The 23648-nt window shown below is 43.9% G+C and overlaps 2 protein-coding genes and 1 long non-coding RNA gene across 4 annotated transcripts in view; 2 read left to right on the top strand and 1 right to left on the bottom strand.

The window, feature by feature from the left end:
• Window positions 1–4837, bottom strand: part of C1H2orf49 (chromosome 1 C2orf49 homolog) — a 17218-nt gene extending 12381 nt beyond the window's left edge. Inside the window, exons 1-2 of the mRNA XM_021161245.1 lie at window positions 4691–4837; window positions 2754–2920 (exon numbers count right to left, since the gene is read on the bottom strand). Coding sequence (XP_021016904.1) covers window positions 2754–2920; window positions 4691–4789 — 266 coding nt within the window. The 5' untranslated portion in view covers window positions 4790–4837. The remainder of the gene's footprint in view (window positions 1–2753; window positions 2921–4690) is intronic.
• A 55-nt stretch (window positions 4838–4892) lies between these two features.
• On the top strand, window positions 4893–8653 carry LOC115031280. The gene is made up of 3 exons (XR_003836879.1): window positions 4893–5282; window positions 6166–6277; window positions 6505–8653. It is a non-coding gene; the product is annotated as an uncharacterized LOC115031280 (long non-coding RNA).
• A 2490-nt stretch (window positions 8654–11143) lies between these two features.
• Window positions 11144–23648, top strand: part of Tgfbrap1 (transforming growth factor beta receptor associated protein 1) — a 44536-nt gene continuing 32031 nt past the window's right edge. The window contains exon 1 of one of the 2 annotated variants that reach the window (XM_021159200.2): window positions 11144–11216. Coding sequence is in view for 1 of the 2 variants with exons in the window: in XM_029478152.1 (XP_029334012.1) it covers window positions 14759–14765 (7 nt within the window). In the remaining variant the exon portion in view is untranslated. Of the gene's footprint in view, window positions 11217–14745; window positions 14766–23648 lie in introns of those variants that run through there. The other variant, XM_029478152.1, reaches the window with a different exon arrangement.

The raw sequence follows: 23648 nt of genomic DNA, 5'->3' as shown, positions 1-23648 counted from the left end.
ATTGAGCTTTGATCAGGATTTGTCTTAGCTCCATTCTTTTCTTCCGCCCCGTCTAGATTCCTCTCTTTTCAGCCTGAACTGCCATTCTCAGTGAACCGTTCGTGTTGTGGACTGCGGGCAGGCCGCAACAATCTGGAAAGGCAAAAATCCCAGAATAGGAAAACAACTCTCAACAATAAAAGAGTGATGGGGAATCACCAGCCCTGCCCTCAAGCTTTACTACAGAGCAATAGTGATAAAAACTGCATGGTACTGGTACAGAGGCAGACATGTTGATCAATGGAATAGAATTGAAGACCCAGAAATAAAACCACACATTTACAAACACTTGATCTTTGGACAAAGAAGGCAAAAATATACAATGAAAAAAAGAAAGCATCTTCAATAAATGGTGCTGGTCTAACTGGCTGTCGGTATATAGAAAAATGAAAATACACCCTTATCTGTCACCTTGCCCAAAGCTCAAGTCCAAGTAGATCAAGGACCTTAAAATAAAACCAGATACACTGAATCTAAGAGAAGAGAAAGTGGGAAAGAGTCTTGAACTCACTGGCACAGAGGGAAATTTCTTAAACAGAACTCCAATGGCTCAGGTTCTAAGATCAAAAATTGATAAATGAGACCTCATGAAATTGGAGAGTTTCTGTAAGACAAAGGACATAGTCAATAAGACAAATCGGCAACCTACAGATTGGGAAAAAAAAATCTTCACTAACCTCACATCCGATAGAGGCCTAATATCCAAAATATATAAAGAACTCAAGAAGCTAACCACCAAAAAACTAAACAATCCAATCAAAAAAGGGGGTTTAGAACTAAACCAAGAATTCACAACCCTGAGATTCCACCTTACACCAATCAGAATGGCTAAGATCAAATCCTCAGGTGACAGCACATGTTGGAGAGGATGTGGAGAAAGAGGAACACTTCTTCATTGCTGGTGGGATTGCAAACTGGTACAACCACTCTGGAAATCAATCTGGAGGTTCCTCAGAACACTGAAAATACATCTACCTGAAGAGTCATATACCACTCTTGGGAATATACCCAAAAGATGCCCCACCATGCCACAGGGGCATATGTTCCACTCTGTTCATAGCAGCCTTACTTGTTATAGCCAAAAGCTGGAAACAACCCAGATGTCCCACGACAGAAGAATGGCTACAGAAACTATGGTTCATTCACACAATGGAATACTACTCAGCTATTAAGAATGAGGACATCTTGAGCCGGGCGTGGTGGCATACGCCTTTAGTCCCAGCACTCGGGAGGCAGAGGCAGGCGGATTTCTGAGTTCAAGGCCAGCCTGGTCTACAAAGTAAGTTCCAGGACAGCCAGGGCTACATAGAGAAACCCTGTCTCAAAAAACAAAACAAAACAAAACAAAACCCAAAAAACAACCCCAACCCCCCCCCCCAAAAAAAAGAATGAGGACACCTTGAGTTTTGCAGGCAAATGGATGGAACTAGAAAATATCATCCTGAGTGAGGTAATGCAGATGCAAAAAAGACATGGTATATACTCACTAGTAAGTGGATGTTAGCTAAAATAAAACAAAACAAAAAAAACCACAAAACAAAAACAAACAAACAAAAACAAAAACCATACAGAATACCAAAGATGCATTCCACAGAACTCAAAAAGGTCAACAAGCTGAAGTGCCCAAGTGAGGATGCCTCAGTCCCACTTGGCAGGGAGAAGAAAGCTATGACAAGTTGGGAAGGAGGGAGGGACCTGGGAGGGAAAGGGGAGCAGGGGAGAGGGGAAGCTGATCTGGTCTTGGGTGAGGAAACAGGACTAAGGTCCTGAGGGCCAGCAGAAAGAATGCAAACAGACATCCTTGGGAGATAGGAGGTTGGGCAGACCCTCCAGAATGCACCAGAGACCTGGAAGGTGAGAGACTCTCAGTACTCAAAGGGAGGGACCTTAGATCAAGTGTCCAACAGTAGGCAGAGGGAACTTATAGAGCCCACCACCAGCAGGCAGACAGGGCACCAAATGAGGGAGAGGGAGGCCATCCCAGAGTCACAACTCTGACCCATAATTGGTCCTGTCTGAAAGAATTACAGGGATGGAAATGGAGAGGGGCCTGAGAAAAAAGAAGGTTCAGTGACAGGCCCAAAGAGGGGTCCAGCTTAAGAGGAGGCTGGAGGGGGGGGTTAAATATGGAGTGTAAAAAATAAATAAATTAATTAATTAAAAAATATGTCATCATGTAGGGCCATGGATGTCTTAAAACCTTCTCATAGTTTCTCATCTCAGAGTAAAGGCAAATCCTCAAAATTCACAAGCTTCACTTGATCCCCCAACCCCAAGTTCACTCACAGAAGGTATTTTACCTCCCTCTGTCTCCATTCCTGGACTGACACATTGCTGACCCAGACTCTCTCAGTGTGGAATCCAGGACACAGCTCTACTTCTTACAGTTCTTTCTACTGAAATGTCATTCTGCAGTCAAGTGGCTGCTGACGAGTTTATCATTCATTATTCCTCCATGGTTCACCTGTCTCCTTAGCCTTTACCTCTGCCCATCACAGCATGCACTAAGTTTCTCTCCACTAAAGCAAGAGAAGAGGGATGTCAGTATCACCCACAATCAGAGCACCTGGTGCTCATCCAGTCACCAAAACAAATGACTTTTTTCTTCCCAGCCTAAGTTTACCTAGTGGGGAAAAAAAAAAAAAAAACAAACCCAAAACCAAAAACCCTTTTAGTCACAAAGGATTAGATTATCAACCACACAAAAAAAGTACCTTTTGGTGTCATTTTTCACTTCATGATGTTCTCTTTTCTTCTCCATCATCTTCCCCCATCTATTCTTTGGCAAATCCCTCTGAGGCAACGGTATGGCATGCTGGACGTAAAGGTCGGTAAGGTTGTCTTTGTTTACCCTTACTTCATTTTCAACTGCTATGTTCTTCTGTGTGAAACAAAACAAAAATAACTTCAAAACGCCATCTTTCATTTAAAAGCTACCTAGCCATGTAGCATGGTGAAAGTGTTATGCTTAAGTAAATTATAAAGCTACTTTTGCAATCACTAAGAGTCAAACTGTATTATTAGATAGGGTATTAAAGACCCATTAAATTCTATAAAGTTCAGCTTCATCTTAGAGTGACCACGTGCCCTCACTGAGAGGACTGCTGGCCAAGTCCAGAAGTAGAGGACAATTCCACCACCATCACTACCTTCTTAATCTAAATAAAAATGGAACATTGCCTGAGAAAAACAGATTTAAAAAAAAAAAGTAGCTACTGAGTCGGACCATTATGGTCAGACTGGCAGTCTCAGTCTGTGTTTTATGTCTCATGTTTCCTTTAATGTGGTGGGTGCTTGCATTTTGTTTTGTCTTGGTGCTGGTGTCTGAACCCAGTGCCTTAAGTATGCCCAGTACTGGCTTTATTATGAAGACCCCCACCTCCAAAACACACACACACACACAAAACACTACTGCAGAAGGAAACTTAACTCTCCATTCTGATGACAGTAACAATAGACCGTTAGCAATCTGCCCCACCGCATTTTCACCATTCAATTCACAGTCCAACCATTTAGGCGTGCCTAAATAACTTAAATATTTAACTTATTCTCTCTCATATCCTAGTTCTGTCTCAACATCTTAGAGCACAATATTGCAAAACACACAGGAAAAATTGGGGAAACGTATGCTTTGCAAAAATGGAAAAAAAACAAAAACAATGCCAGCTGTTTAGTTTGACTTCATTTTTAAGTTGTTGAATCATCTTATTCCTCTTTCGGACAGTGTATTGCTGGCTTTCAACTTGCATTTACTCTGGGATGGGAGTATCTGAATACACTTGGACAACATCCCCAGAGGATGTCATTTGCTTGGATGGCACTGAAGGGGCTGCCTTCGGGCAGCAGTGCTTAAAAGTGCTGTCCTTGGGTCATCAGCAAGAACTGGTTAAAATGCAGTTATCAGGGCACATTTGGAACGAACTTAATGAGAAGCAGATGATGGGGCTCAATAACATGTTTTAGTAAGCCTTTGATTATCCTGGTGTGATTAAAAGTCATTATTAAAATAGTGACTGAGAACTTCAAGAAATTAGAGAAAGTTACGGTACTGGGGGCAAAATCACATGGAATACAAAACGTGCCACATAAAACTCTAAAGAAACTTTCAGCAATTCTGTCATTTTAAATAAAACATCACACTTTTCTTTTATGATCTGCTATTATCTTAGGTCACACCGCCAGGGCGGGGGGCGGGGGCAGGGGGTCACATGCACCACCTGGAAAGCTAGGTGCTTTAAGTTCTCCAAACGGTGACTGTGTCCTGATAATGATCTTGGGAAGTAGGTCCATCTCTCTGGGACCCGAGTGTCTGTCTCTAAGAGAGGCGAGAAGCTACCTAACAGACCAATTTTCAGATGTTTTGGATGCAGCCCTGATTGGCCCAGACTTCTTCCCTCCCGGTCTGTTCTTCTAGTCTATCTCTTCCGCAGGCCGTTGCTTGCACACAGGCAGCGGAGGTCGTCTGACACACCCTTTCCGAGCTCTAGAGGATTTCCCAGGGGTTCCAGTCACTGTCTGGAGGCTTCCTTTGGGGATCAAGGGAGGCAAGCCCCATCGGATCAGTGTGGGCGGGGAGCGGCCACGAGCCTCCCGCAGGCCTGCCTGTCCTCCCGGCTGCCCGTCCGTCCTCGGTTGGGCCCGAGCGCCCCACCTGCTCCAGGGTGAGGAGGAGGAACTCCTGGGATAGCAGCTCAGGGTGCAGCAGCAGCTCCGCGTCCGTGCAGCTGCGACCGCCCACATCCCCCGCCATGGTTGTCGCCAGGAGACCCCCTGGCCGGCTACCCACAAGGCACTGCGGCGGAAGCGTCGCGGAAGTGACGTGAGGGGGCGGGACTCTGGTGTCACTCAGCGCGCCCGAGACGCGATGCCTTTCCCAGAGAGTAGAGTTTATGGCTGGCCGACTCGGCTGACGCACCTCAGCCAAGAGGACGAACTGGGACTGAGAGAGGAGCGGAGTCCTGCCCGGGCTGCGCCGGAAGCACCGGAGGCTAAGCAACACGAGCTGGCCGCCATTGGTCCCGCCCCCTGTGACGTCCCATGGCAGAGGCCTCAGGGATTCTCCCGACTGCTTGGAGAGACTGAATGGACCAAGAGGCAGACAGCTGTGACCCCAGTTGGCATTGTCATGTCTGAAGCTATGCTTCTTTTCGCTTTTTACAATGTCTCAATCGTTTATTGCCTAGTCTCCCTTCTACATAAAGTAAGCCCAAATAACACTCTGTAATCCCCTCTCCTCGGACATGGTAAGCATCAAGTGTTGTTCCCTGGAAAGATCTTTAAACCGACCAGCTTACGTGTGGGAAATAATAAAAGAAAGTAGTAGCGCCAGTCCAGCGACTGTTACACTACTCCCCAGATCAGCCTGATGTGCTACTAGAATGCTTGTTTCTGGGATAAGGAAAATGAGTCATAGGAAGGATAATTGGAGATCACAGACTAGCAGTGACGAGGAACCAAGCAAACTGCCTTTGCGCTTACTAATAATTACAATGAAGTCGCGGTTTTTACTTTAACAAAATATTGTCGGCTTCAGCTATATTCTAATATTTGTGTGAGAAATCTCTTTCATCCTTCATAGGAGACCGAGTCATCACGTTTTTGCACATTAAAAAGTTGTACTTCATACCTGTTCTGAGAGCATAGTTTGTATGCTCTATAATGTATCGTTTTATTGGAAACTGTTGCATTGTTTATGAAAATATGAACTACTAGGAGTCTACCAAAAATATGCTTGAAAGAGTACTGAAAAATAAATGAGATGTTAAATTAGGAATGAGAGACACCTTGTAAAATTTTCCAGTTTATGTGCTACTTTCAGGGAAGAAACAACTACAGAGCTGGGAGGCAATTTTAATGTTAGTGCTTAAAAATATTCAATCCAGTCCTTTTATTTTTGTGTTTGGAAAGCTGATCTAAGTGACCTTCCCTGAAAGGACAAGTCTTAAAGCTGGGCCAAATGTTCTCAAATGGGATTAAATGCCTTAGCTTTGTAACATTATTGCGCTATTATATATTCAAATTAACCTTTATATTGTGGTGTAATAATGAGTCTGGCAGGGATGGCATCATTGGCTCCATTTCCTTCACTATAAGGTTACGTTAGTTACTAGAGTGGTTCTTTTGCAGGAAACTTGAACTTGCAACCAAACCCAGTTTTCACTGGGTAAGCTGAGCTGGTCTCACGCCAGTTTCTTCAGGAAACTGCTGAAGAATAATCAAAATAAGGATTATACCTGAGGTATGTGTACTTGTGAAGCACTGAGGGATATTAGAAAGTTATTGATCATAGAACTCAAAGAAGGGGCAAGGGGGTCCGTTTTTAAGTGGCCCAGGCATGGATGATTCCCCAGGATCACCGAGGACCTGCTTCCTCTCCCTTAGAGCTTTTTAATCTCTGAGGTAAAATTATTCTTGTCTCACCCTGTTGTAAAGATTGCACCTAAAACATGTCAAATGCTTCTCCAGTTGCTTCCACCTGGACATTGGTACCCTGTTGATTGACATCAAGGGAGAGAAGTAGCAAGAAGGTGGTGTCTGAAGCAGCAAGTTTCGTGTCTGGAAATGTGGTCCCAAGTACTTGCTCCACTACTTGTCCTTGTGGCTTTTTGGACTCAGCGCTCAAGCTGACACTTCAGACTCTTCATCTGCAGAAAATTGTGACAGGTAAGATCTGTCAGTTTTTACTCCCTCTACCCATGTAGTACCCAAAGCATACCCTGACCTAAAATAAATACATTAGAGCTATTCTAGGTGACTCTGAGGAGGAAAAAAAACTGTAGTTTTGGAATAAAAAAAAAAATCAAGACTGAGAGTGAAAGAACTGTAATGAGTTCCATGGATATAAAGATGGATATAAACTAAAATGGATATATGAATGTCCATCCTTTCCTACCCCCCCCCCCAAGGGAAAGGGGACTTTGCTGACAATGCCTGCCTACTTCTTCCTGAGTGGAGTACTGAGTGGAGCTCTGGGGAAATTTCAGGATCATACTTCAAATATGTCTAGGTAGAAGGGCTGCTTCGAGAGAGTTCAACCACACCATATAACAACATCAAAACTCCCATCCTGGGAGCCAGGAACCCAAAGACTGAAAACTAGCTACCAGAGTGGAAAATGCCTACCTACCTCAGGCCGTGAGGACCTGATGCCACTGGCATCTTGTTGAGAGCACTGTCAGTATAACACAATAGGAGCTTCAAACAGAAAGAAGATTTATTCATTAATATTCTGATTTGGCAACTCTAGTGAACAGAGACATGGGGGAACTGACTAGCGCTGAGCCACATGTCATCTTACAAGATGGTGAAGGAGTCAAGTTCCCTGAATCTCAATTCACTCCCTCACCAGGTTCACCAGTACGCATCATGTTGTATTTTGTCTGTGCTCAATGGGTTTTGGGGGCCAGGATGATGGTATATGCCTTTAATACTAGCTGAGTTTGAGGCAAGTCTGGGTTACATAGTGAAACCTTGACTCAAAACAAAAATGATAAATAAAAATGTTTGTAGGATGAATAACTCAGGAGAAAAATATTCACTAAGGACTTTGGGTATTAATTCTCTTTGTAAAGTAATATTTAAGGTATGCTATAAATGTACCCATCATTTATTTATTGATTGATTGATTTAGTGTTTGGGTGTTTGGGTTTTTGGTCTGCATTGTTGCCTGTGCACTTTGTATGTACCTCGTGTCCACGGAGGCCAGAACTGGGCACTGGATTTCTTGAACCTGGAGTTAGAGGAAGTTGTAAGTGGCCATGTAAATGCCGGAAATGGAACCTGGGTCCTCTGCAAGAACAGCTAGCATTTCCCCTACAAATTGGTGTTATTTGTCAGCAATATATCTGAGCTTAAGGCAAGAAGCATCAATTCACATTCTGGACTGGTGCTCTTAGCTATTAATATTTATAACACTATTAATTGTAATGGTGAAGTTTCTCATTCCTCAACACATGGTGAGGATGCATTTACTTACTGTAACCCAGTGCCTTCGTGTATGCAGACACACTGATGAGTACTAGGCGGCTTCAGATCCCAGAGACAGTTCTCATCACAGTCTTGGAATCTGGGAGAGCCCAGGTACAACTCCACAGAGAGGGAGACTTCTCACTGTGTCCTTATATGGCACATAGCAAAGAGATAAAGGACTGCACTTCATTGATAATCCTGCCTATGGGCTTTATCCTAAAGGATTTGCCTCTTAATCCTGTTATACAGAGGTACACGTTTCTGCAGGGATTTGGGGACATGCCTACATTCAGATCAAGGGTCTTTTCTCCCAGGTCACCTCTTTCTATCTCTGGCTTGTCAGCCTTCAGAACAGTCCCTGCCACACAGCAAGAACTATTAGGTTTGTATGAATGATTCTTAGGCGCTTCCTACCTGGGCTCCATTATCACCAAACCTCTAAAGCATATTATGTTATTTTTTAACCTTGTCGTTTGGTTAGGTATTATTTTTTTAATCTATCTCTCTAATTTAGTGGTTTTCAAAATAGTAAACTCCCCGAGACAGAGTCTGACTTAGCCTCTGACACAGCACTTGCATGAAGGAGCTGCTCAGGAAATCATCGATTTGAATAATAACTGAAATTTTTATTGTGCTAGAGCTAAGATATCAGTATATGAATATGTGTGTATATGTAGTATTAAATGATCTAATATTATACAAATAAAATCTCTTAAAAATATCATAAGCTATGTTTACTTTTAAAACATAAAACTTGCTGGGCAGTGGTGGCACACGCCTTTAATCCCAGCACTTGGGAGGCAGAGACAGGTGGATTTCTGAGTTCAAGGTCAGCCTGGTCTACAGAGTGAGTTCCAGGACAGCCAGGACTACACAGAGAAACCCTGACTCGAAACAAACAAACAAACAAACAAACCCAACTTTGTATAACTTTGCTTAACCTGGTCTTTAAAAGTGATGTCTTACATGTTAAGTGTCAGCTAATGCAGCTAATGCAGCAAATGAGTTTAAAATAGTCTTTTTTTTTTCTTTTTGTTTTTTTACCAACTCACTTCGTAGACCAGGCTGGCCTCAAACTCAGAAATCCACCTGCCTCTGCCTCCCAAGTGCTGGGATTATAGGCACGCGCCACCACTGCCTGGCATACCTGTTAGAATAAGGGAATATTAGCATGGCAAAGGGCATCCTCAGCATGAAGCGGCCCCCAACCTCTACCCCAGCATCACTGTTCAGTGTCACATAAAGATACTTTAGTGCATTAAATCACCCAACGTTTTTAACTGGTTGAGGGCTTTCTGTATGCTGAACAGTGAGCTTGATAGAAATGGGGTACATAACACAAGACAGAGGAAGTTTTGGAAGTGTTTGGCAGCTGTTGAAGCACACAGTTGTATTTATGAAATACTTCATTTTCTTTAGTTTTCTATCAGAATAGATATTTTCACATCCCATAAGATATTCTTATAGTGTCTGATACAGGCCCAGGAGTTATTTAACAAATATTAATAAATGGGTTAAAATTCATTTGAGGAGATAGAGATGACTCAGCAGAGGACTTGAGTTTGGTTCTCAACACTCACCTGGCTCCCAGCCATCTGTCACTCCAGTTGCAGATCTGATGCCTTCTTCTGACCTGTGTGCTCCTGTACGCACATGGTGCACACACATACATGAAGGAAGAAAAAACACTCACACATATGCAATAAAAGTAAAATTTTTCAAAACTTCATTTGAAAACCATGACACTATATTTGTTTTTAAATGGACCCAACAGAAACAATGTGAAGAATTTAGTTAGCTTATGAAGATACCCAAGCATGTTTCATAGTCTAGGCATGACCTAAAGGGGCTGTTATTTGTGATGTACATGAACCAATATGTCCCAAGAACAGATGTTTCAACAATAGAGCTTGCTATTTTAAAAATCCTGTGGTAAGCCCTTATAAAGAAAATAATTGTTTTTTATTTACCTCGTTTTCGATAGTATTTATCTTCACTCCTGGATCATCTAGAGTGGAATGTAAAAGTTGTCCCATAAACTATTTAATCAGTAGACTTAATTTTATGTTACAAACACATTTCGAGTTCTTGCTCTGATCCTTACTAATGTAAGATTCAGGACAAGTCATTTACGTCTTTTTGCCTCAGTAAAATTCGGGAATTGAGGTGTGTACCTGGTAAGGATACGACAAGGTAGAAATTAAACAGAACTGAACTTGGGGTCTATAGTCAGTCAGAAGAGGTCCCCTCCATAGCTGGTTTTTCTAGGTCCCTACCCCTACACGCCTTCCTCCTTAGAAACAAAGCTACAGAATAGTATCTCTTATCCACTCTGGGGCCTCTCCTACAACCTCTGGGGACAGGGTCAGCGGTCGGGATGGTAGGGTACCCTAAAGGCACCTCTTTAGCGGTTTCTCAAGTCAAGGGGAATAACTGAAGAAACCTGGCTTTTTTTGTGCACTGGCAGCACTGATGACTCTGGAAGAGCTTCCTAACTCTTCATCGGGAAACTTGAATTTTGATTCTATAAGGAAGGAGGATTCTAGGATTCTCTTTATGGCTTGACACAAGGGAGTGGCCATTGATGGACTGCCCTCAAAGAAGTGAGTGGAACTGCCCTGGGACTCCCAGCGCGGAAGGGATAGCCTGCAAATATGCTCCTCCCCTCCGAGACTAGCATTCCTTCTGCCTGGACTAGCAGTAGGCCTAGGAACTGGAGGGCCGTTCCCCCGACCCCCTTTGGCACACTGAAGTCCAGCAAGCATCCCCTGCCCGCAAGTCGGGGCCGGGCTGTGAGTCCGTCTACTGGTCGGTCCAGGAGGCGTTTCTCCGAGCTTCCACCTGACCAACGCAGCTGTGCAGTAGCCAGCATGGAGTGGACGGTCCAGAAGACAAGGCGGCGCTTCCTTCGCGCTTCCCAGGCGGGCGGCGGAGACGCTCCCCTCCCGAGGGCCGCGGTCCCGGTCTGCACCGCCTGCGCACTCGCCAGCGCGCGCTCGCCCGCCTTCCCGACCCCCGGGCCCTGACGCGGAGCCCCCCAGCGGCGCGCGGCGGCCTGGGCACCGGCGAGCGCCCGCCCTCCGCCGGCGCCGGGCGGCGGCCCACGTGACGGGAAGCGGCTGCGGCGGGGCCGGCAGCCCAGGAGCCGCGGCCGGAGCGGGCGGCGGTGCCCCAGGCCGCGGGCGGCGCGGGACGGCTGCGCTACGCGGGTGAGAAGCGAGGGGCGGCTTGTTGGAGCGGCGGGTGCGCGATCGGCTCTGACGGGCGCCCGCGCAGGTGCAGCGGAGCGGGAGCGGGCGGGTGCCTGCATGACTGGGCCAGGTGTGCCGCTGGGGGCGGGCGTGCAGGCTTTGGGGAGCCAGGGGTGGTCACCGGTGCGGGGTCACTGTGTACGCTGTGGTCTGGGGGTGTGTCAGTGTACGGAAGGGGAGAATCCGAGAGACCTCGTCCTTGGACTTGCGTTTTTGGGGAGAGAGATCGCGAAGGATCGTGCTGGTGTGCCTCCACCCTTCAGGTGGAAGGGTTGGGGTGCGTGATGTAATTGAAGTTTGCTGAGGTCTGTGGATTAAGGAGTTGAAATTGGGGTCAGGCTTGGGTCTGAATTGAGAGACTAGGAGATTAGATAGGGGAGTGTTGGTCGGGGACGAGGAGGTTCCCCTGCTTTATGAGGTTGTCCAAGTTGCCTCCTGGTGTTACTTCTGTCAAAGGGTGGTTGGTTGAGTCTGAGAGGTCGCAGCTCTGGGGGTACAACTTGGATGCAGAAGAGGAATTCACACAGTGCTTCTTAGTTGAGGGCTGTAGTCTGAGCAGATACGATTGGGCACTCAGGAGCTTCGTTTAGGGCGTGCTGGGTCAGGAGGGCAAGTAGGCAACATTGATATTAAAGTGGTGGCAAGGGAAGACAGGGAGGAGTGTAGGAGGAGGGCAAAGCTGCTCTGCGAGGGGTCTCCTGCCTGCTACTAACAGGAGATTGCTGGGCAGAGAGTGGCTGGTGTGGTGCCTGCTGCACCCTCATGCTGGTGATCATGATTCTTTCTTGGTCAGCAAAGCTGAGGACTCACAGCTCCAGGGTCCAGGAAGAGACATTTGGACAGCTGCTTCCTTTTCTTTTTCCTCTCATTTCTGCTAACCAAGCAACTGTCACTTTGGTGTGTAGTAAAAGGCAGTGCTTGATCAGAATCCCCAAGACCCAGCTCACAACGTCTTTCTCAGACCGTGGTTCCCCATACTCCATGGCCGTGATGAGGGTGAGGCTGTGAGTTTAAATCCCTCTCTGGTCACTTCCTAACAGTGACCTTTGGATGCCACTTTCCTGATCAAAATAAGACTAATAGCTGGATGTACCTGCATTTAGGAAATAGAGGTAGAAGGACAGGGAATTCAGGACCATCCATGACTACGTATTTGAGACCAGCCTACGTTACTCGAGGCCCTGCCTCATCTGCCCTATTCACCAAGTAGGGCTAATTTTACAAAAGGTGTGTGGATTCTCATAAGAAAATATTCATGGGAAGCATCTATCTCAAGACCTGACACTTAACAGAAATACAGTAAGTGATTGTTCACTAATAAAAATGAGAGTGTTAAGGCCACTCTTGGACTCTGAAAATTCATAGTTCAGTGACCTGAGCCATCGTTGACCCCATGGAGGTCTTACTGTGGAGTTAGGCTGTGGATTCTGGATTTCAGTTCACTGTGCATGGCAAGGTGTGCATGTTCAGCTCATTTGTAAGACTTGGTACAACTCTTGACCTTATTTTCTCTGCTATCCTTCCTCCTGTCATATCTGAATTGAAGTCTTCTGGCCCTTTAGGGGACAGAGCTTTTGCAGGCTTGCACGGCCAATTCAGCTTCGGCCTAAACTGTCTAGAGACAAAGGTTGGTACTGTGCTCCACAGGCAGCTTCTTCTAGCTGTAGAACTGTAAAAGGCCTGGAGCTTGCTGTTTAAAAAGCAACAGTGGGCCATGGGAATGTAGCTCAGTGGGCAGACTGCCAGCCTAGCATGACTGAAGACATCAGGTGTATCTCCAGTATGCATAAAGCCAGGTGTAGAGGCTGTAACTCCTCCACGTGGGAAGAGAAGCAAAGGGCTGTGAAATTCAAGGTCTTCTGTAGCTACATAGCAAGTTAGAAGGGAGCCTGGGCTACATGAGGCACTGGCTGGTCTTTGTTTGTTTGTTTGTTTGTTTTCTTAATCTTGCCCAAGAGAGTAGGGGCCCAGCACAAGTGCACATGAAAGGTTTTCAAAACAATACATGTATTTTCTAGACCTGACTTGCAATTAACATTTCTGTGTTTTTTTTAAACAATTATTAACAGCCTTTATTATTAATGCTAAGATTTTGATCCTTTATAAAACCAGGGCAGTCTCACTGAATGAGTTAAGCATCTTGTCTTGGTCAGGATCCAGTCCTTGTTAGAAAGACATTAAAGTCATCATTTGTTGCAGCCAGGTGTTTGGGTTTTGCAGAATAATTGGCTCGGATCTTGCAACTCATCTCCTCTGTGGCAAACCCAGCCTGTTTTACTATTTTGAAAAATATATGACTACAAAATGAATGCAAAACTAACAATTCAGTCTGGGGCTACCCCACATAAGGCTGAGTGCTTCTTGCCTTAAAATTCTCTTAGAGGCAGGTAGATTTCTGAGTTCGAGGCCAGCCTGGTCTACAGAGTGAGTTCCAGAACAGCCAGGGCTATACAGAGAAACCCTGTCTCAAAAAAAAACAAAACAAAGAAAAATTCCCTTAGAAGTCTTCATGAAGATTTGAGATCAAGACTATTTTCTTCATAGTCAGGTAGCTGCTATAGAATAAATTAAAAATTCAACAAAAGTAACATCAATAGCCTGACATCTCCTAGGCATGTGATAATTCTTTGTTAGTGTCTGAAGGTTCTGTGTTGAGGACTGTGTTAGGTGGTAAGTGCTGAGAGACCCCTATTATCACCCCACTCCTTTCCAGTACCTCTCACTCCTTGTGCCTTCAGTTATAACCATTGATGTAACTCATTTAGGATATATACGATATCCTAGGTGCACACTAGTCCTGCATGTGTACACACCATTTGTATGGTAACTGTATACACTGTAGGTGAATATATAGTATGTATATGTGACATACAAATATATGTACACAGTCATTCTTAGTCTCTATGGATTTGGATTCCAGGATTTTCCACGGATACCTACTCTGTGGGGCTTAAGTTTTATAGAATATAAGATGCTGCAGTAGTTGTATGTAACATCTACCAGTGGTGTCATAAGCTTTCTGTCATCTTGATGAACATGTTTGGTACAGACACATATAGCAGCTTAGCGTGATACACATTATATCTTGTGTGCCAAATGCTTTCGGTATGGAGTTCAGTAGAACCCCATATCCATGGGTTCAGATGTGAAACCCATGGATTAGAGGACAACTTATGTTCTTATATTTTTATCATTTGTATCAGCAAAGCTAGGAGTAGTTAGGTATAGATGTGTGCCAGGGTAATACCAAGACATGGCACCATAACTGTCTTCTCCCCTCTATCTTCTCCCTCCATATAGCTCTGTCAGGTCACTGGAACAGGCCAGTATTCTATGACTATCTATTTTATTTTATTTATTTTTCGTGCTCAGCTTTTGCTGTCTCTTCCATACTTGTGTTGATCAAGTGTTGCCTGGTTACAAGCTAATATATTTGTTGTTGGCTTCCAGCAAATCTCAGGATTGTCACTAAACTGGGTGCTTTTCAGCAAGAACAACTTATGCCAGGTAAATATATATATCCTGATTTGACGGGAATGTATCTGAGTCTCAGCAAGACAGGTGGAGCTGTAGAATTCACCTTTGGAACTCCCAGCAGGGAACTAAGGGCCCCGCTGATCTCAGGAATCACTTCAGGATCAATTCCGTCTGGGCCAGTCACCTTGAAGCATCCAGACGTCCACTTTAGAGTTGTTGCTGTAGTCAGAGAGACTAGGTCAGAGGAGGTGAAGTCAGCTTGTCCCCTCAGTCAGTAGAATGGGGAAATGTGGATTTGGAAACAAACTAGGGCCAACACCTGTGTAGTTGAGAACCACTAAACAAGTCATAGGACAGTTCTCTGTCATCTCTTCTCTTTCCAGAGTTGTGAGGAAGGAAGCTGGGCTTGCCCTTGGATTCAAGCAATCCCAGCACTCAGGTGACTAAAGCAAAAGAATGCTGTGTTTGAGACTAGCCTGACAAGATCCTATCTCAGAAAACAAAGAGAGAGAGCCCAGGCCTGGTTCTATACATTTGTAATCCCAGTGCTCAAGAAGCTGAGACAGGAGGCTCCCCTAAACTATAATAGTCCTAGACAAACAAGTAGCACCCCACACACACACACACACACATACACACAGACACGCACGTGCGCACACAGACACGCACGCGTGCACACACACACACCAAAGAGGGACATGGAGCAAGGAAAAGAAGAAAGGAATGAAGTGAATTAGAAATAACTGTGACCAACCCAGTGCGTGGGAGCTCTCTTGGGGGTTGGCTGGGGTGTTCTCAGGGATACATTGCCTGGCACCCACTCAGGCTCGGAGCAGCCTTTGCAATATGCATGTTATGTACACACACCACCCAGTCTTGCAGGGGCCTGTGCTTTGAAATTAAGATGCTCCTGGATTGGAGCCTCAGCTTTGCAAATTCCAAGTACCAAATTTCTGAATGGTGGTTGGTGAAGCCGTGTGAACTACCCCATTCTCCTCAGGCCCCTAGATGATACTGCTTGGGAAACCTACAGTGGAATGCAAACCCTATACAGAGTTAGATACACAGACTCACCTGTGACCACAAGGAGGTGGCTAAGACACAACCAGAACTCAGATTGTCAGTTGGCACTGGGAGTGTCTGCCACATAGTATTGCCACTGCCATCATTCATGTAGAACACGAGCTCTGGGGACTCGGTCTTTCCAGCGTGCTTTGCCCTTTCCCAGTCCCAGTGCTCATGCTCCAAACATCTCCTCTGGCTGCAGCTCCCAGAGCTCAGACTCTAGTTCTCACCCTATCAGGAATCGGCTTCCAGCCTGCAGACATGCATCAGTGGTTAAGAGCACTTGCTGTTCTTCCAGAGGACTCAGCATCAGTAACACATCACTGTCTGTAACTCCAGCACCAGAGGATCCTGTGCTCCCTTCCGGCCTCTACCCGGACCTCACACACATAGCATAAACAAATACACTTATACACATCAACTTTTTTTAATTAAAAAAAGTTAACTTTTTTTGGTCCAGCCCAGATAAAATATTTCAAATGTGCAAATGTCCCAATTTTCCTCATGTGTCTCGGGGGGGGGGGGGGGCAAGGGAGGGGGTTGGGGCCCTAGGCTAGTCTTGAACTTGTGATCATAGTCATCCTGCTCCAATCTCTAAGTAGCTGAGACTGAGGGGTGTCCTACTGGCCAGGCTTTAAACCCCTCTCTTTGAAAAGCTTTTAACGTCAAGGTATTATCTAGATGGATTCTAAGTTAATACCCTCAAGTGTAGAGAAATCACCTCCCAAAGTAAATCAGTAAAGATCTTAAACTCACCACAGAAGCCCCAGGAACACTAAAGGGAGACTTGTCATGGACAGTTTGTTCCCTACTTTGTGACTATGACCATGCACATCTGACCCGTTCCTTTACTTCTAGAAAAGACTCACCCCTGTCTCTGTCTCTCTTTGCCCCTTCTCTCCCCTCCCCCTTCTCTTCCCTTCCCTTACCCTCCTCTTTCTTTCCATCTCTCCAAGGGCAGCCTTGCCTTATCTCCTTTCAAAGGCTTCCCTGCAGAAGCATTGTTTGTTCTGTCCCTTTCTTTATAAAGCACCTTAAAGACCAGAGTGACCTACCATTCTGGGTACAGGGTCCATCCACACTGCTGCCCACCTTTCCATTGGGCTGAACTCCGGTCCAGATGTCAGAATGACCATTTGATTTCTTGTCACTTCTAGTATAACTCCATAAGCCAAGCCAAACCAAACCAAACCAAACAACCCTGCCGTGGAATGAGAAAATACTAAAGCTAGTTTTTGGTATCTGAGAAATGGGTCCTTAAAAGTGGATTTAATACAAACTAAGTACTGGATTTAGATGAACAGAAACTGTGAGCCAGTCAATTATATATGTGATAATTAGATGCTTCCATGAAATGAAATTTTAAATGAAAACCATGTAAGCTGTGAATTCTAGTAAGTTTACTGAATGGATTCTTTTTTTTCTTTAATTCGTAAGATTAAACTAGTTTGGGAAAGTAACTATTTTATCAATATGTATCACAAAAATTAATGTTTAAATCTAATAGGAAAGTGGATGGTTACCCTCACAACAGTTATGTTCACTATTGACCAATCAAAATACATTATATTCTTCTGTAAATGTCACAATGAGGACTGGGGAGATGGCTCAGTGGGCCAAAGCTCTTGGCACACAAACAGGAGGATCTGAGTTGAAATCTGCAGAATCCACATAAAGCCACGTGTGGTAGTATATGTCTGTAATCCCAGTATACCCATGACAAGGTGGGAGCTAGAGACAGTAGAATGCATGCTGTAATGGCTATTCCTGCTTATCAGCCTGACTATTTCTGCAATGAACTACAATCCAGAATTGGAGGGCTCATCTGTGATCCAGATCTTGAGGCTGGAAGATAAAAGTTTCTGACCTGGACCTTGGCATGGAAATCTTGAGGCACAGTGGCTATGAAAAGCTTAGGCCCAGGCAAGATAGTACACACCTTTATTCCCTAGAGACTAAGGCAAGGAGATCTCTGAGTTCAAGGTAAGCCTGGGACAAAACAAGTCTTAGATCCAGGCTTGGTGATACACACCTTTAATCTGGGCCACACCTTCTGTTGGAGACCTACATAAGGACACTGGAAGAAGGAAGATTCGCTCCTTTTCAACGCTTGCATTTACTTGCCAGGGCATTTGTTGGGATGTACTTCTACAGAAGACCAGCTGAAATAACTAGTCTTGTGGGGCTGAGCAACTACTAGATTCTTGGACTTCCATTTCACAGCTGACCATTGTTGGGGAGTTGGACTACAGACTGTTAAGTCATCATAATAATTCCCTCAATATCGAGAGACATTCCATAAGTTCTGTGACTCTAGAGAACCCTGACTAATACATGGGTATTCATAGGTTAGCTAGCTTAAGAGGTGCCTTCAAGGTGGAAAGCAAGACTAACATCTGAGGTTGTCTTCTCACCTCCACATGTGTGTCTTGGCATGAACACATTTGCTCTCACGCATGAACATGCATATGTGTGAGTTACATCTACACATACTGAAAGCCCCGAACGGAGACGGACCCTCACTCAAGTCCTGGGATGACGCGACGTCCAAGAACTCACAAGAGACCAGTCTTGATGCAAACAGCAAAAGGTTTAATTGGAAAAGGCCAGTGCACTGGGGACGACTCGTATCCCACACAGGGGTAGAGGGGTCGACCCCCAGCTCAAAGGGTAAGGGCTTATAAAGGCAGAAACCACAAACACCTGGCATGGGCTCTAGCATTTGGCAAGCACAATGGGTTCGAGGAACAGTTGGAGTATTCTGTACGAATATTTCCTAAAACAATGAAGTAAGTTAAACTTCTACTTTGTGGTTAGTACAACCTGGAACAATGGGGCGAGTTAAACTTTTACTCCCTGCCATTAGTGGGGTCTATTTTGGACACAAGTCTAGGGGCTTACATAATTTTTAACTCTTCTCTCTCAGGATCTTTCAATACCCATACATATTTAGAAAGATTTAAAAAATGTGATAATGAAACAATTATATACTAATTAAAACTTTAAAAAACTAATGTTTAGCTGGGCGTGGTGGCGCACGCCGTTAATCCCAGCACTTGGGAGGCAGAGGCAGGCGGATTTCTGAGTTCGAGGCCAGCCTGGTCTACAGAGTGAGTTCCAGGACAGCCAGGGCTATACAGAGAAACCCTGTCTCGAAAAACCAAAAAAAAAAAAAAAAAACTAATGTTTAATAACATATAGAAAAATACTTGTAATCTGTAAAGATGTAGTGGATAATGAGAGTAACAGTTTAGGAAACTAAACACTTTGGTACTTTAGAAATCTGTCATCTGCCCATTCTCACCCCCATCACCCCGGGTTTATCCTTCCCATGAGATTCCCCAGGAATGGATTCAACCTCGCTTGCTCCGAGAGGTCATTTTTTTGTTGCTCTACGTCTTGTGGAGTAAAGCTGTGGTGGTTCCAGTTTCCTCTCACCTCAGACAAGATCAGTGTTCCTTTCTTGCTCATCTCTTTGTGGTCATAAAATGAATTCCACGGAGAGAACCATCAGCTTACCCAGACATGTCAAGGGCTCCACAGAAATGCTAGAACAGGTTTAGCAGTTTGGGATCTTTGACATTACAGTTTTCACTGTGACTTCTTATATTCACATGCAGTTACTGTGTGTCCTGTTAACTTCAGAGGCATAAAATAAAATCTCTTTTTTTCAGGGATAACCTGCAGCTTCATGATTATTACAGCATCTCACCTTTGTGTGTGTGTGTGGGGGGGGGGGGACTGGGTGTGTGCTTTGTCTACTGGCATTCTACTAGTTTCCCATTATATCCAGATACCTTTGGTCAAAAATGTGAGAGCACCTTATTGTTTCAAGAGGCAGTCTCCTCGTGTCGATTAGGCAGGCCTCGAGCTCCCTGCAGTGCTGCCTCCCCACCATATATGTTAGGTACACAAGAATGCCGGCCTGATGAAGTGCCCGTGCTGTACAGGTTAATGACTTTGTCAAGTGTGGGAGCTGGAATGAGAATGGCCTTCATAGATTCAGATACTTGAATGTTTGGTCTCTGGTTGGAGGAACCATTTGGGAAGAATTAGGGGGTATATTCCTGGAAGTGGGCTTTGGGATTTTAAAAGCCCATGCGATTGCCAATTAGCACCTTCCTTCCTCCACCCCCCTCCTCCTTTCCTTCCCTTCCTACCTCATGTTTTGCCCCTCACCACGATGGTTCTAACTCTCTGAAACTGTAAACATTAAATAAACTCATCTATAAGTTGCCTTGTTCATGGTGTTTGGTCATAGCAATAGAAAAGAATCTGAGACAGCAAGTCTCCACACTTTGACACCAGATGCCTTAAACAAGATGCAGACCCGATGCAGACCCTCCCTGTACCCCAGAGAGTTGCTTTTGTCATTCACCATTTAGTCACCATGTTCCTAAAGCATTCTTGAGTGAAAAGCAACTTAAATTGGTGCTGTTTACTTTTGAAATTTATGTAAGTGGAAGCTTATAGAGTATGCCGGTTTTTATTATTTCATTTTTGTGTTTACATGTGTGAGGGCACATGTATGTATGCCAGGGCACCATGAAAACTTGCAGGACTTGTGTATTTCCTTCACCACATAGGACCCAAGGACCCGAGGACTGGTGGTAAATGTTTCTACTTACTGAGCTGTCTCCCACAGTGTTTTTGACATCCATCCATGTATTGTGTTTATCCATGTGTTCCTAACCTAGTAATCTACTACAAATGTGTCACAAATGGCTAGGAAGATAGCTCTGACAGCAAGTGCTTAGCTTGAGTGTGTTACCTGATGGTTATAAAACTCATTCAGGCTATTAAGAACAAGACCATGATGTGTATCTTGCATAATCATATAGAAACATTAAGAATGGCCCATGCCTGTAATCCTGGCACTTGGAGGTGGAGGTAGCATTACCATACTTTCAAGGTCATCTTCGGTGACCTTTAAACAAAACAAACAAACTAAAAGAAAATGTATCTGGTAGTCAGATAATACATGCTTATCTTTGTTAAAAAGAAAAATTACAGAATAGAATCTTCAAGGGGATTATAGCACCTTAAACTCTTCCCAGCAAAGCCTGGGGTTTCCCTTTGTTCTGTGTCCCCATTGACACTTGGAGTCCACCTCTGCTTTCTTGTTTTGTTTTTCTTTTGTTTAAACAGTGTTAAGAGTCTTAGCCCAGGTATCTCTGAGCTGTATTCTTAACCCTGGTGTTAATCTCATCTCACCCTTCCCTTCCCTTCCCCTTTCCCCCTCCCCCCTTCCCTTCTCCCCTTCCCCCCTTCCCCCCCTTCCCCCCCTTCCCTTCTTTCTTTGAGACAAAGTCTCAATATTTCTTTGAGACAAAGTCTCAATATGCAGCCCTGGCTGACCTGGAACTTGCTATGTAGCCCAGGCTGGCCTTAAACTCTGAGATCTGCCTGCTTCTGTCTCCCAGAGTGCTGGAATTGGAGGTATGTGTCACCATGTTCGGCTTGGTGTTAGCCTGTTTTGTTGTTGTTGTTTTGTTTTTCTGAGACAGGGTTTCTCTGTATAGCCCTGGCTGCCGTGGAACTCACTTTGTAGACCAGGCTGGCCTCGAACTCAGAAATCCACCTGCCTCTGCCTCTCGAGTGCTGGAACCAAGGGCACGCGCCACCACGCCCGCGCCACCACGCCTGGCTGGCGTTAGTCTTCTTAATGGTAGCTATTCTAGTGGGTATGAAGTGAGCTCGTGAAGCGTGACGGAAGTTTTTCTGGTATCTAGTGGTGACTGTGTTTTCATGTTCTTTTGGTCATTGATGTACCTTGTTTTGTGAAGTGTCCACCTGAATCTTTTACTCATGTGGAAAATGAGCTTTTCTGGTTTTTGTTTTGTTTTTTCTGTTGGCTTATGGGAGTTTTTTAACTTTTTCTGTGAATTGTCAGGTATATGCATTGCAGTTTCTCCTTCCCGTGTGGGTGTGACCTGCTTGTTTATACCCTTTTTCTGTCCCTCCCTTCCTTTTTATCCTTTCCCTCTTTGAGATGAATATGTTGCCTCACTAGCCTCTAGCTTCTAGACACAAGTGATCTTCCTGCTTAACCTTGCCACATAGGTGGGACTGTATAGTCAGGCACTGTAGTACCTGGCTAGCCTTATGTCTTAATTACATTCTGTAGTTTGATAACAGTTTCTGAAATCTATTAGTCTAGGTTCTATTTCATTTTTCAGTTTCAAGGTTGTTTGAGCAATTCAAAGTCCTTGGATTTCCATTTAAAATTTAAAACTAGTTTGTCAGTTTCTGCAGAAAAAAACTGCTAAATTTATAATTTAGGTCTTTAATGTATAGGAATAAGATTTTAGGGTTTTATTTAGAGATCTTGTACATTCTTGTTAGGGGATTCTTTCATACATTATACTGAATACATTTTAAGATTAAAGTTTATTGTTATGTATAGAAATTCAGATTGCTTTGATATAATTTTTAATTAAAAACCTCTAAATTCTTACTAATTTTAATAAAATCTTTGTAAATCTCCCTGTAGACATGCCATGTAGACATTTGAGTATTAGTCTCAGAAATGTCCATCATAGACTGTGTCCTCTGGTTAAATCTCATGAAGAACATTTTAAACAAATGTAGCAAACTTGAGAATGGAAAAATACAAAGTATATGGTTCAAGTTTTAAAAGAGCATGAGGAAGTGAAATGGAGCTGAGTCTTGTGTTTGAGGATATTAAATTGAAATAAGGGATTAGTGACCTTGGGACAAGATCCCACCCAGCTAAATTTAGGTCCAGGCATGGTAGTACAAGCCTTTGTACTAGGAGGGTAAGACAAGCAGATCTCTTGAGTTCAAGGCCAGCCTAGAACAGAGCAAGTTCCAGGTAAAGAAAAAATTAAATCCAAGCTTGTTTGACTACACCTTTAATTCCAGTGCTTAGGAGACAGGCATATATCTATAAGATCTTATGTTGCAGAAGGTGTCATTCACTTGCTGCAGCTTAGAACTTTAGCAGTTTGGGTAGGACTCCATTTATCCTACCACAGGTGCTAATAACAGACATCTTTGTCTTCTTTTAAAGAAAATAGTTGTAAATTTTGCTATTCAGGCATGGAGAGATGGCTCAGTGGTTAAGAGAACAACTGTTCCTACAAAGGGTCTGAGTTTGGCTCCTAGCACCTATGTCTGTAACTCCAGCTTCAGGTGGGTCTTATGCCCCCTGGTCTCTGTGAGTACCTGCACTTACATGTACACACACACACACACACACACAGAGATACACACATGCACACATAATTAACAAAATACATCTTTTAAAACTTTTACTATAGGGGTTTTCTTTGTTTTAGGTAGTATAATAATAATCTGCAACCTTTTGATATACATAAATATTGAATTTTAATTGATATTTTATGCATCTATTAAAATAAAGACATTTTTCTTTTTTAGTTCTAAGTATGGAAAATTAAATCAACAGATATTATTACCTTTATTAACCTTCATGATATCAATAGAGTATTATAACATAGCCACATTTTTGGTTTTAGTGTATGTTGATTGGTTGACTTAGGTGATAAGGGGCATGCTTATTTGAAATAATAACCTAATTTCCCTTTTGAGAAAAAGCACTATTGGGCTTTAGTATCAGAGATATGCTTCATATCGGCTTCATAAAGGAGGATATGAACCGTCCATTTTTGTTTTAATTCTCAGAATAATTTTTTTACACAGAATTTGTATTATGTGATTCTCAAATGTTTAACAGAATTTACATAGAGAACCCTGTGCTTGCTTTGGGAAACAGTGTCCATGAAATCAAAGCATAGCTGGTGCTCTGCATAGCTCATAACCTACCTCATGTCTGAGCTGCCAATCTTGGCTCTATGTCATGAGGAG

This window comes from Mus caroli, chromosome 1 (genome assembly GCF_900094665.2).
Source record: "Mus caroli chromosome 1, CAROLI_EIJ_v1.1, whole genome shotgun sequence".
Taxonomy (NCBI): domain Eukaryota; kingdom Metazoa; phylum Chordata; class Mammalia; order Rodentia; family Muridae; genus Mus; species Mus caroli.
Note: the sequence above shows the minus strand (reverse complement) of the source record. Positions and strands in the feature narration are given on the sequence as shown.